We start from the raw sequence: 14,327 nt of genomic DNA, 5'->3' as shown, positions 1-14,327 counted from the left end.
TTTAACCCCTTTTAAAGGGGTTTTATGGGATTTGGGGAAATTAACAGGTGGAGATTAATTTCTTCAAATCCCAGACAACCCCTTTAAAGGTGGGTACATTATTATAGAACTCAATTGTTTAAGTCTACATACACATTGTACACATGTACAATAACTGATTCAGACTTTTGATTTGGTCAATTTTCTTCTACTCAAATTTCTGGTTTGTCTGTCCTGGGTAACTAAGACCCTTTTATATGGGCCAAGGATTGGCAGTTATTGGGGGATGAGCATTACTATGAACACTTGCCCCTGTAGAGGGGCCACCAGTCATTTGTTTGCTCGTTCATGGAGTGCATGATATCCTTGTTCATCAGCAGCACATTGCCGTTTGCCAACGTATGTGCTGCCGACAACCAAGGAAACTGTATGGGGGACAAGTGATCATAACAATCATTCAGCCCTTTCTCTTGACCAATGTAAAATGGGCCTTAACCCATAATTTTGATCAGTATTAACCATCAGTACTACTTGGAAAGGTAAGGATTTTAAGTAAGTCTAACCCTGTGCTGCCCCTTAAACATTTTTGCCCCAATATGAAGCACTGAAACAATGCTTCTGTGGCAGAATATGGTTCAAAATACGGCATCCAGTGGAACGTCCTGAGACTCCACATAAAAAAACTGCACCTATTGCCGTATCAAATAATGCATGCACGCGTAACTAAAATGCGTTGCTGACTTATTTGGGATCTGTGAGAGATGGATTCTAAATATATTTGTGAGGATGAGAAATTAGTTTAAAAAAAAAAAAAAACTTTCATCTTTAGTTGTGGTAGTAATCTGCCCCTTTTTATGCTTCTATCCAGTTGTAGTTGGTAAAGGAAATTCTGAGCATTTCTTAGATTAGTTTTTCTTTATCAGTACATGTAAAGGGTGAGGTTCTAGGTTAAGGTAGCACGATTAATTATAACTTGGCTTGCAGCTTTCCAGTGTCCCAGCCTGGCAGTGAAATCTGTGTGCCATCATTGTGGTTTCACACCGTTTCCATTGTCTTTGTGGGAAGTTTAGGGCGTGACTCTGGCAGTGATAACCAAATCTCGGCAGCAGTTGCATAATGGTGCAGCCCTTCTGGATGGTTGTTGCAGTTTGTCTTCCATGCCCTTTCATGTTACTTAAGATTTAAGTTGCATGGCACTGCACTTGGAAGGAGACCTTGAAATAAGTTATGGCTGCAGTAATGCATGCATAGATAAGAGTAGCCTGAGTAAGGTGTAGGGCCCAGGTAAGCCACGGCAAGTGGATGGAGTCATCCTTTCGCCTTCTCTATGGCACATGATGCTTCAATCAAATAGAGGCAATAAAGAATCGGCAGCCAACCAGCAATGGTAAATCTTCGCTTTCTTTAAAGGATGAAGCTGAAGACTGCTTGGATGGAAAGGGGTAGGTGTGGGAAGTAGGTTTGTGTCAATGTTGAGGCCTTGTCGAAGCTCATTTTGATGTTAGTTGCCATGACCTTTTCTGGTAATCGGTTTGTCACTTTCTGGGCCTTTATCCCATCCTTGACCTTGAATTCAAGTTTTACCAGTGCACATTTCCCTCCCTTTTCACCTGCATTCACTTTCCCTCTTTTTTCCCAACCTTTTGATATGAAAAGTAGTCTGTCACCAGTGTTGCTTTTCATCCCTTAAACAGTTACTCCCACTTTGAGTTTGTTTCCTAAGAGCCATCTTGGATTACAAAATATCTTAAGGTGAACAGTCATCTTTAGTAAATTTGCACTTGTATGTTAGGGGAATGCAATATGAGCAAATTCCCTATTCTCCAGTTACCCGAGTATTTCTCTGTACAAGCAGGGGCTGTTTGGGTAGTAAGTGGAGAGTAGCCCCCCCCCCCATGGCTTCTCTCATGATGCCTTTACCATATGAGAGAAGCTATGGGGGAAATGTAGTACCTCATATCCTAAGTCCAAGGACAGCTTGTAAGGATCTTTTAAACACAGGCAGATAGACTACTTGTGCCTATTGATGATATAACAGGTTGATTGTTTTCTTTACTTTCATATTGCAATTCATTGTGAGGTTTGTACGAAAGAATCTTCCTCCCTCCCCCCAAAAACCCCATACAGGTAACATTTTTGCGAGCACATCCTCTACCACATGTAAAAGGTCCTTAAAGGGCTTTCCAGAACTGAATATTGATGACCTATCCTTAAGATGGTGGTGGTTTGACTCATGGCACCCCTGCAGATCAGTTCGAAGGGGTTGCAGTCTTTTTGGCCTGTGACGTCACATCCATTGATCAAATGACCTTTCTGTAGTTCTGACCTATTTAAGTGAGTAGGGTGGAACTGCATTACCAAGCACGGGCTTTAGGCTAACCTCTGATTGGGGGTGCTGTCAGTCAGACCCCCACTGATCTGGTACTGACGACCAATCCCGATGATAACTTATCAGTTTGAATCTTGGACAACCCTTTGACAGGCTGTCTGCCAGAGCTGCCCTTCAAGAGAAACTACTTTTAATTTGCCCTCTGTTACTGTCCCTTACCACCTGTATTTGCTCCAAGTTTGAAAAGGGAATCATCCTGATATTTCAAGGAATTGCTCATAATACAGTTCCCTAATATAAACAAATGTTGTGAAATCTTTAAAAAAAACATTTCGAATACGGTAGGTCTTCCATGGCAAAATTTTGTGTGCCATCTTTTGAAATATTAAAGATTCAAACCGGCCTCCTAGGTTAGAGTTCTGGAGTAACTATACGGTATGGTGATCAATAACACAGGGAAGGGTGTCCAGCCTCTGACGTTCTCCTCTACCAAGTTTGGTAATCTTGGTAGAAGTTCACAAGCTGCTGCTGTATGTAAGCATTACGTCCATGAGAAATTTTGGTGTTGTCAATATATGCAAATTTTAGCTTGGCCTTCTCTGAATGGAAAGTACTATGTTTGGCTAGTATGTAAGTTCATTCCTGCCAAACAAAATTCATCCGGCTGAAATTGCTCCATATGCTATTTGGTTGGTTCAGTCCAAGCAAAGGACATTTAATATGGACGCTTATACTGTGAGATGGCAGATATTGCCAGTTTTCGAAGCACGAAAGGCCGTAAAGACTTTAATGGAGCCTCGATTAGCTGTTGGGTGTGGATCCTGTTCTGCAGCTCTCAACTGCTGACCATTTACTGATAACTTGATTATACCGGAGTTAAGTAGAGCAGCTCAGACAGGTAAGCTTTTCACAGCTTTAACTGAACATCAGATCACAAAAAATAGAATAAAAAGGACCTTCCAAGATTCACTCCTCCTTTTCCAAGATATCGTCATGAAATTCGTTGAATTTGAGGCGGTTATTTGAAAGTTTTTGTAAGTAGTTTCACCAGGTAACAAATTTTTTTTTTATTACTTTAGTGGTTTTGTCTAGTGCTTCTTGCTGTATATGGTTGTAGCTTTTCACTACCAGTGTGCGTGTGTAATTCTTTAGAGACTTGTGAACACGGAAGGTACATCTCTAGATGCTTTACACATACTGACCATTGTATTGTTTTTTGTTTTCCTAATAGGGTGGAATAGGGTGCAAAAAAGTGCATACAATAGGGGGCATTTACACCATCACCATACAGTTTATTTTAAGTGAATAGGAAACCTTCAATTTTTTTTTTTTTTTTAACCTGTACTCTCTCCTTTTCAGCTGGGGTCATGCAAGTGGTGGGCATGTTATAATGGATGTAGAATTTAGGAAGTGAATATAGAAAAGTCTTTGAAATGCTATTTAAATTCACTTTATTCATTGATGAATGGGATGTTTTACTATGAAATGCAAAACCCTCTACACACTGGATCAAGAGGTTGTATGAGATTAGGTCAACATGACTTGCGGATATTGCCACTCCTGTCATGGGTATATGTATAATACTGTAGCTAGCCTCCATCCAGTTGAATGTGGACAGGAGTGGTGCCATTTCTCCAAGAAGTCATGTTTTTTTTTTTCTTCTTCTAATTTCAATCAACCCCTTTTAATTCCCTTGAAAACCCAGACTCGTGCATAATGAATGTTGGGAATAAGCCCAGTGTGCAGTGCGTTTTGTATATAAAATGGGCATTTCAGCTAGCACTTGGCAGGAAGCCGTTGCTGAGGTGTGCAGACTGATTGTGAGGAAATATATAATTTGATTACCAGAGAGTGGTATTGCCGAAGCCATATTTTTCCTGGATGAGCGTGGAAAAGCAACTGCTTGATGTCCTGCATTTTTAGATTATTTTTTTTTTTCTATTTTAAGTTTATAAAGTTTAAGGTACTGGGAGGGGGGTATGTGTTGTGCACCTGAGCTAATTTCTCTTGTTCTGCCCTTCTGGAAACGATGTGTTACAGCGGCGTACAAACATGCAGATGGGAAGAAAATTGATGGAAGGCGTGTTTTGGTTGATGTTGAGAGAGGACGTACTGTGAAAGGCTGGCGCCCACGCAGGCTTGGTAAGAAAATTGTTGTCAGTCACTGCCTGGTCCCTTGAAGGAGCTACAGATTTTAATAACTGACATCAGATGTGCTGGGGGCAAAAAGTCAAATGCAAAAATTTGTGCAAATTCTATTTTCTCTTACAACTCTGCAGAATTATTTGCACCAAAACACTATCGTATGTTTTAGACACTTTGCTTCTCACTTGACAAGGGAGCATAGTTTAGCTGCACTGGGGTGGGTTTTAAGATGCTTCAAAATTTTAAACACCGTAACCCATTGCTGGTGTAAACAAAATTGTCTAAAGATGCTCCAGATACCATTTAGCACGTCCCACTTTGATAGAGGGTGGAAAGCCTCTGTAAGATACCCCTTTCTATGGCTTATCTCCTTTTAGAACAAAAGGCTAGGGCAGTTTAAATCGAGCTGCTTGACCCTTTTTTCCCCTGATATCTGTGACTGGGGAGAGTTGGGAGGTCCCCTCCATATATTTGGACAGTTGCGCCAAAATTTGCTCATTCGGCTGATATTCATCTGATGTGTATGGCGTTGTCTAAATATTAGACAGGATTAGGAAACCTGCCCCATTATTTCCCAAATTGTTTAGCCAGTTCCCTAGTAATTGATGATGCAAAGAATGTGAAAATGGCTGCTCTGCTAGTCCATCAGAAGCCTGTAGATTGTCTGGCAACTGTGAAGCAGTTAGTACCCTTTAAATATCATTTTCCCCACCAAGATTGTTTGCTATCAATATTAAGCCAAGGTGCACAGAAGACATAAGTGACAATGAAATGTTACATGCAGTCCTTTAATATCTTAGGTGGTGGTCTTGGCGGTACCAGACGTGGGGGAGCAGATGTCAACATACGGCACTCGGGCAGAGATGATACATCTAGATATGATGAGAGGTCAGTATTGTCGCCATAGCAAATTTGACTTTTGTAAGTAGAGGAGTTAAAGAAGGACCTTTCAGTAGGAATCGATGCTATACAACCAGGCATACTGCCATGTATTGTTGATCTTGCAGATCAAAACAATACCTGAATCGTCCAAATCAGTTTGTGCCATCCCAGAGAAAGCTTAGCTTTCATCAGTGTGTCATATATCTTCTATATAAAAGAATCTTCATATAAAAGAAAGTATATAAAAAATATAAAATTATATTATCCTTCGGGCGGACATAAACACGCCTCTAAGTTCTTTTTATCAAGTATCTTAATTTGATTTGTGCAAGCAGTGAAACAAAAGGACAATTGTATATGCAAAAATATATAATCGTTTATTATTAAACAAAGAATATAAAATCAATACAATTGCAAAACAGATGATGAAGTTACAAAATAACACCTAAAATGTACCACACGGTGGTGTTAACACACCCCTATCTGATCAGCACAGTGTGACTTAGTGATGTATGACGACCAGTGTCATACTTTTAACAGACTCATATACCAAGAGAAACTTAGGATCTTCTGTTTATCAAACAGGCTATAACAATAAAACACTGATATACAGGAAAATAACGGTTATCCCTTGACTGTTTTCCTATGACCAATCAAAAATATGATATGATAAAATATTCAGCTCGGCAATCAGACTATGGAAAATAACTTTCCAGGGGTTTTAGTCTTTTCCTCTTTTCAAATAATGTCAGATCTTCCATTAACAATATGCATCTTTGCTAAGAGAACAATCGGCATTATGGAGGCGCCTAACACTATATATTCCCACAGTATGGGAACTCTTGGCTATATACTGAGAGAAATATCTTATTAAGATCACGAGTAGTAAACAAAATATACGTTACCGGGTCAAAGGTAGACAGAGTTCAGATGGGACCAGTTCTCAAGAACTTTCCTAGTAATCCAAAAAAATAATCCAAGTTTCTTCTGGTAAAGTTTTTTCTTTTTGATTGGATGGATCTATGGAATCTACATGGATCTCCCTAATGCTCTGTACACGAGTAATTCTACCCCCCCCCCCTTCCTCATCTAAGAATCATCCCCTTTAGATTAGGGATTCCCAATCAGGTAAGGTGGGTGTATTCGCATGCTAATAACACCATGATGTCATATTAACTCCTAATATGGCATAGAACAAATAATGAAATATAATATTGTCCATCTGCCTCCAGATGGCACTGTGGTACGGTAGATGAACAACACAACTTTTAAGCGTTTAAAACTAAATATCTAATACATTCATATGACCTCCTTATCCTTTTTAATATACATCATTGAGGAAGGTCTTCTGACATTTTTAATTACCTATATCCTGGACTTGTTGGAGTTGGCTGTCTTCTATCTTTTTGAAATATAGGTTGACTTGATGAAAATTTTATATAACGGCTTTGATGCTTGGCATCGGAACTTGTACATTTCACTTATCTACATCCATGAATAACTATTTTGAAATAACATTTACTCTTCTCAGAAATCCAATTAACAAACTTACTTCAATGCTTCTGTACGTTCTACAATACCTTCTAAATGATAAATACATGGTATAATGTGTGTGTGTGTGTATATGTGTGTGTATGTATATATATATATATATATATATATATATATATATATATATATATAATTTTTTATTTTTTTTTTTCGATACATTGTTACACATAGATAACACATTATATGAATTATTGATTAAAATATGTTGTAAACTAAATATACCATACAGAAATATATATATTATAATTGTGAATATATAAATTGAACCTCATTCAGCAGGTGTGCCTCAAGGATATGAATTCTTATCACGCCATGACTTATCCATGAAACAACCTTGTTCCCTTCAGACAGACATGTCTGAGGAGGCTGGTATACTCCCTATAGATAAACCCATATCCTTAGCGATAACTTTTAAATACAATGTCCGTTCATGTTCACAATTATTTTTATATAAACTGAACTTGCCATGAACTCATCTTTGCTTCCTCAGCCACATAATAGAACTTTGGTTCAGGCTGATTTTATTCTTAAAGGCAATGAGCATTCATTTTGGTTATAATGTCATTAGATGATAATGTATACGTATGAAAATGCACAACAAGTGTTAGTTAGGGCTTCAGTTCACCGATTGGCAGACCCTTGATGTTCCTCAGCTCCTCCATTTTCTTAACTTAACCATGTCTCATCATTGTGCAATTGCCTGGCCCTATATTCGGTGCATGTGCCGATTTTATAAGATCAGTGACATGTGGGATTACAGGGCCCACCAGGAGCACAATGAGGTTACCCAATCAGTCAAGCGAAGGAGGCATGGCTAAGTCAGGAAACCTCATTGACTGAGGCCTCTTTCACGGTGCAGTGATGCCCCAATTAGTATATTGATTAAAATGCCGTCTGGAATGATGCAACTGATTTGGGAAATTAATGTTTTGGGCCTCTTAGTTTAAATGGCAATAATTGTTACCCCAATTTTCAAACAACTATATTATGACCACAAGGCACCGACCCCATCATGGTTCTGCTCAACTGAACTTGACCCACCATAGATTTTGTGCCTTGTCAGTATTACAGGACCTGTAGAGGACTGAAGTATTACTAAAGTTAGACTGTGTTAACATGAAAAATTCAAACATTGGCTAGGATATTTCACAAATAACATGAACGTTTGGTAAGCATCTGTAGTCAGCATATCGTTGTTTATGATCCACAAGTTCATGTCATTCAAATTTTATATTTTTTTCAACACATTGGGGCAATGATATAAAATGTTTTTCTAAGATACTTTATTGAGCACTTTTTTATTTTATTTATACATTTTATTAGTAAACTGCCTCTTTAGTGAGTGCTGCAAAGAAAATTCAGTTTTAAGTCTACTGAGCTAAAGACTGGTACTTGGTAAGATGCAGTGGCAAGCTTCTCAGTCTACCTTTGTTCTCCCTGTGGCTGGCTTGCATTTCTGATCTTTTACTTAAAACGTCACATACTTCACACTGTATTTCTTCTGCTGTCAGCCCTGATTGCTGGCAGCAGTGCTCTCCTCTCTCTGGTTAGTGCTGGGAAAATAGCGAAAGTAGTGGGGCTGTAGCAATCTGTGCTGACAGTATGTATACAGGAACATAATACATTTACGGTCAGTGCTTATTGCTACAGACCCTCTTCCCCCCACCCCTCCTCTCCCTATTTACCCAACGCTAACCAGAGACACAAAGGGAAACTAGAGACCACAGTTAACATTTGGAAAGAGGTCGGGAACATTCATTCAGGTGAGGCCGCTGACTGATTTACCACAGAATAGTTTTTTGCAGGTGCTATGCATTAGGAAACGGAAGCCAAATTATGTAATATTTTCAATAAAATCCTTTTTAGGAATTTTTTTTTATTTTTTTTCCCTCAAACAATCTCTGAATCGATAATCTGTTACTTCTACCAAGCACACCCATCATATTTCTTCAAGGAGTTAAAGTGGGCTATGTTAAGATTAAATGTCAAAACCCCTTCCCGTTCCACACACTGTAATATCAGGGAGATACTGTATTTTCTAAATGTCCATAGTATGAATGCTTCTGAACGTCAATTTCCAATTTTATTCATATACTGATAAAAGGCTCTTCTGCTTCCAACAGGGATCGTGACCGAGAAAGGGAAAGAGACCGTCGAGACAGAAGCAGAGACCACGATAAAGATCGTGAGAGACGTAGAAGTCGTTCCAGGGAACGTCGGAGGAGGACCCGCAGCCGTGAAAAGGATGAAAGGAAACGTAGCAGAGAAAAGAGTAGGGACAAGGATAAGGATAAAGACAAGGACAAAGATAAGGATAAGGACAAGGAGAGAGACCGCAAGCGTAGGAGTCGTAGTAGGGATCGGAAACGAGATAGAGACCGTGACAGGGAAAAGAAAGAAGAACGTGTTGAAGGGGAGTCTCAAGAAGCTGCAGAGGTTACTGCTGAAGATTTACAAACAGATGATACAGGCTTGGATGGTATTGAGCTGAAGCCTGAGCAAGAAGAGAAGATTAGGGATCGTGACAGGGACAGAGAAAAGGACAGGGATAGAGACCGTGATCGAGACAACAGGAGACGCAGTCATAGAGACAGAGATAGAGAGAGAGATAAGGACCGGGATAGAGATAGAGATCGCAGAAGGGACAGAGATAGAGACCGCGACAGGGAACACAAACGGGATAGAGACCGTGGTGACCGCAGCGAGAAGAGGGAGGAGCGAGTTCCAGATAACGGTATGATTCCGGAGCCAGTTGAGGAGACCAGCCAAGATATGTATTTAGACCAAGAATCCATGCAATCTGGAGACGGCTATTTATCCACGGAGAACGGCTATGTGATGGAGCCTCCTATGGAGTGACCTTGTTTAATCTGAAGAACTCTCCATCCTCAAATGAACTTCTCTTCCATAGCCAGATTTCTTAGTGTACATTCAAGATCCACAGCCACTGTTCTCACTTGTGAATACAGCTTGGATTCCCTCAACCACAATTTAAATGTGCAGTTACTAAACTAAGTAATGCTGTTCACCATGAGTTTCAGACAAACGCCATTGGAATATTTTTTTTGTCTCGTAGGTGGGTATGTCTTACATGTTTATGTAACAAGATCATCCCTGAACTTGTGTAAAGTTGCATTTATTTTATTTGCTTTTTTATGGCCCCTCGAAAATAAAATCATTTTAATGTTATTTTTTTCTGTTTGGTTGTGACGTGTGCTTTCATTTCTTTAGCTAGCATTGACTGGTTTCTCTCATGGACTTCACAGAAACTGTAAAGAATGTGTTTTTCTGAATGAATTAATGGGGTTGCCTTTTTTTTTTTTTTTTTTGTGATGGCCTATTCTCAGCATAGGCCATGAATAGCTGATTAGTAGTGGTCCAAAACTCCACATCCCTGCCGGTCAGCTGTTTTGGTGTAGCTCTAACATCAGAACTACACTGCACAGTCACCATTGTAAAGGACAACGCCTGTTATCGCAGCACTGCTGCCATTGAAGAACAGCAGATTGGCAGTGTGTCAGACCCCCACTAATCTGCTATTGATGGCCTAACGAGAGGATAGGTCTTCAAGGCTATGTACACCTTTGGGGGCAATTTTTTTATTATTGCATTGTACTCATTATGAGCTTTAACCTCTTAAGGACATAGGGCGTACAGGTACGCCCTTGTGCCCTGGTACTTAAGGACACAGGGCGTACATGTACGCCCTGTGTATTTTCGATCACTGCCGTGCGGCTGGCAGTGATCGGAACCCGGTGCCTGCTCAAATCATTGAGCAGGCACCTAGGCTAAATGCGCGGGGGGGTCCCGTGACCCCCCCATGTCGGCGATCGCGGCAAACCGCAGGTCAATTCAGACCTGCGGTTTGCTGCGATTTCTGAAGTTTCTGGTCCCCGCAGTCCCTGACCGCAGGGATCAGAAACTTTATATGCCAAAAAAAAAGTTTTATTTACCCCCCCCTGCACCCCCGAATGATTTTTATGGTGGCGGGAGGTGCAGGGGGAGGGTTGCGGGCGGTGTGGGCGGTGCGGCAGGCGGGATCGCGATCCCCCGCCCGCCTCCCCTTGTATAATCGTTGGTGTCTAGTGGGGATACCAGGGTGCCAGCACATTGCTGGCACCCTGGTATAAACGGCTGACATCTGCGATGCGATGTCAGCCGTTTAACCCTTTCCATACAGCGGTCCGTACGGACCGCTGTATGGAAAAGGTTAACAGCGCAGGGAGCTCCCTCCCTCTCCCATCGGGGGGCTGCTGTGCCTTTGCAGCCCCCCGATGGGGAGGGAGAGAGCCCCCCGAGAGATCCCCTCCTTACCCTTCCCCGTCTGCGAAGTTCTGAGCAGTACTGAGCAGACGGGGAAGGTTCCCATGGCAACAGGACGCCTCTCAGGCGTCCTGCTGTCCATGGTGCTGAACAGATCTGTGCTGAAAGCATAGATCTGTTCAGTGTAAGTAAAATACAGTACAGAACAATATATATTGTACTGTACTGTATTATTCAGACATCAGACCCACTGGATCTTCAAGAACCAAGTGGGTCTGGGTCAAAAAAAAGTGAATAAAAGTGAAAAAAAAGTAAAAATCAAAAAACACATTTATCACTGATAAAAAATGAAAAAAATAAAATTCCCTACACATGTTTGGTATCGCCGCGTCCGTAACGACCTGATCTATAAAACGGTCATGTTACTTTACCCGAACGGTGAACACCATAAAAATAAAAAATAAAAAACTATGATGAAATTGAAATTTTGCCCACCTTACTTCCCAAAAAAGGTAATAAAAGTGATCAAAAAAGTCGCATGTACGCCAAAATTGTAACAATCAAACCGTCATCTCATCCCGCAAAAATCATACCCTACCCAAGATAATCGCCCAAAAACTGAAAAAACTATGGCTCTTAGACTATGGAAACACTAAAACATGATTTTTTTTGTTTCAAAAATGAAATCATTGTGTAAAACTTACATAAATAAAAAAAAAGTATACATATTAGGTATCGCCGCGTCCGTATCGCCCGGCTCTATAAAAATATCACATGATCTAACCCCTCAGATGACCACCGTAAAAAAATAAAAATAAAAACGGTGTAAAAAAAGCCATTTTTTGTCATCTTACGTCACAAAAAGTGTAATAGCAAGCAATCAAAAAGTCATATGCACCCCAAAATAGATGCCAATCAAACCGTCATCTCATCCCGCAAAAAATGAGACCCTACTTAAGATAATCGCCCAAAAACTGAAAAAACTATGGCTCTTAGACTATGGAGACACTAAAACATTTTTTTGGTTTTAAAAATGAAATCATTGTGTAAAACTTACATAAATAAAAAAAATTGTATACATATTAGGTATCTCCGCGTCCGTGACAACCTGCTCTATAAAATTACCACATGATCTAACCTGTCAGATGAATGTTGTAAATAACAAAAAAAAAACGGTGCCAAAAAAGCTATTTCTTGTTACCTTGCCGCACAAAAAGTGTAATATAGAGCAACCAAAAATCATATGTACCCTAAACTAGTACCAACAAAACTGCCACCCTATCCCGTAGTTTCTAAAATGGGGTCACTTTTTTGGAGTTTCTACTCTAGGGGTGCATCAGGGGGGCTTCAAATGGGACATGGTGTCAAAAAAACCAGTCCAGCAAAATATGCCTTCCAAAAACCGTATGGTGTTCCTTTCCTTCTGCGCCCTGCCATGTGCCCGTACAGCTGTTTACGACCACATATGGGGTGTTTCTGTAAACTACAGAATTAGGGCCATAAATAATGAGTTTTGTTTGGCTGTTAACCCTTGCTTTGTAACTGGAAAAAAAATATAAAAATGGAAAATCTGCCAAAAAAGTGAAATTTTGAAATTGTATCTCTATTTTCCATTAAATCTTGTGCAACACCTAAAGGGTTAACAAAGTTTGTAAAATCAGTTTTGAATACCTTGAGGGGTGTAGTTTCTTAGATGGGGTCACTTTTATGGAGTTTATAATCTAGGGGTGCATCAGGGGGGCTTCAAATGGGACATGGTGCCAAAAAAACAGTCCAGCAAAATCAGCCCTCCAAAAACCAAACGGCGCACCTTTCACTCTACGCCCCGCTGTGTGCCCGTACAGTAGTTTACGGCCACATATGGGGTGTTTCTGTAAACAGCAGAGTCAGGGCAATAAAGATACAGTCTTGTTTGGCTGTTAACCCTTGCTTTGTTAGTGGAAAAAATGGGTTAAAATGGAAAATTAGGCAAAAAAATGAAATTCTCAAATTTCATCGCCATTTGCCAATAACTCTTGTGCAACACCTAAAGGGTTAACGACGTATGTAAAATCAGTTTTGAATACCTTGAGGGGTGTAGTTTCTTAGATGGGGTCACTTTTAGGGAGTTTCTCCTCTAGGGGTGCATCAGGGGGCTTCAAATGGGACATGGTGTAAATAAACCAGTCCATAAAAATCAGCCTTCCAAAAACCAAACGGCGCACCTTTCACTCTACGCCCCGCTGTGTGGCCGTACAGTAGTTTACGGCCACATATTGGGTGTTTCTGTAAATGGCAGAGTCAGGGCAATAAAGATACAGTCTTGTTTGGCTGTTAACCCTTGGTTTGTTAGTGGAAAAAATGGGTTAAAATGAAAAATTAGACAAAAAAATGAAATTCTCAAATTTCCTCCCTATTTGCCAATAACTCTTGTGCAACACCTAAAGGGTTAACAACGTATGCAAAATCAGTTTTGAATACCTTGAGGGGTGTAGTTTCTTAGATGGGGTCATTTTTGGGTGGTTTCTATAATGTAAGCCTCGCAAAGTGACTTGAGACCTGAACTGGTCCCTAGAAATTGAGTTTTTGTAAATTTCGGAAAAATTTCAAGATTTGCTTCTAAACTTCTAAGCCTTATAACATCCCCAAAAAATAAAATATCATTCCCAAAACAATTCAAACATGAAGTAGACATATGGGGAATGTAAAGTCATCACAATTTTTGGGGGTATTACTATGTATTACAGAAGTAGAGAAACTGAAACTTTGAAATTTGCTAATTTTTTTCAAATTTTTGTTAAATTAGGTATTTTTTGGTGCAAAAAAAATTTTTTTTTTTGACTCCATTTTACCAGTGTCATGAAGTACAATATGTGACGAAAAAACAATCTCAGAACGGCCTGGATAAGTCAAACCGTTTTAAAGTTATCAGCACTTAAAGGGACTCTGGTCAGATTTTCAAAAAATGGCCTGGTCCTAAGGTGTAAAAAGGCTGTGTCCTTAAGGGGTTAAAATACTGTTTTAAATTGGTCTTTATTAAAATATGGGTTTTTTGTTTGGTGTTTTTTTTTTTTTTGTCTGTACAGAGCTGCTCTAGTAGCACCCTTTGGATTTTTTTGCTTTTCCATCAGACCAGGAGCCGACGGTCTCCTTATCTCTGCTCTCTGACCTTATAAAAACGCATTATAGCTCAGTTCTT

The 14,327-nt window shown here is 39.9% G+C and overlaps 1 protein-coding gene and 1 long non-coding RNA gene across 2 annotated transcripts in view; one reads left to right on the top strand and one right to left on the bottom strand.

The window, feature by feature from the left end:
* SNRNP70 (small nuclear ribonucleoprotein U1 subunit 70) overlaps positions 1-10,075 on the top strand; it is a 30,394-nt gene extending 20,319 nt beyond the window's left edge. Inside the window, exons 8-10 of the mRNA XM_040433530.1 lie at positions 4,349-4,450; positions 5,254-5,341; positions 9,010-10,075. Of these exons, the coding sequence (XP_040289464.1) occupies positions 4,349-4,450; positions 5,254-5,341; positions 9,010-9,745 (926 nt within the window). The 3' untranslated portion in view covers positions 9,746-10,075. The remainder of the gene's footprint in view (positions 1-4,348; positions 4,451-5,253; positions 5,342-9,009) is intronic.
* Positions 8,128-8,998, bottom strand: LOC121002194. The gene is made up of 2 exons (XR_005779247.1): positions 8,577-8,998; positions 8,128-8,539 (listed from the first exon to the last, which is right to left on the bottom strand). It is a non-coding gene; the product is annotated as an uncharacterized LOC121002194 (long non-coding RNA).
* Positions 10,076-14,327: the final 4,252 nt, after the last annotated feature.

Source organism: Bufo bufo, chromosome 1 (assembly GCF_905171765.1).
Source record: "Bufo bufo chromosome 1, aBufBuf1.1, whole genome shotgun sequence".
Classification (NCBI taxonomy): Eukaryota; Metazoa; Chordata; class Amphibia; order Anura; family Bufonidae; genus Bufo; species Bufo bufo.
Note: the sequence above shows the minus strand (reverse complement) of the source record. Positions and strands in the feature narration are given on the sequence as shown.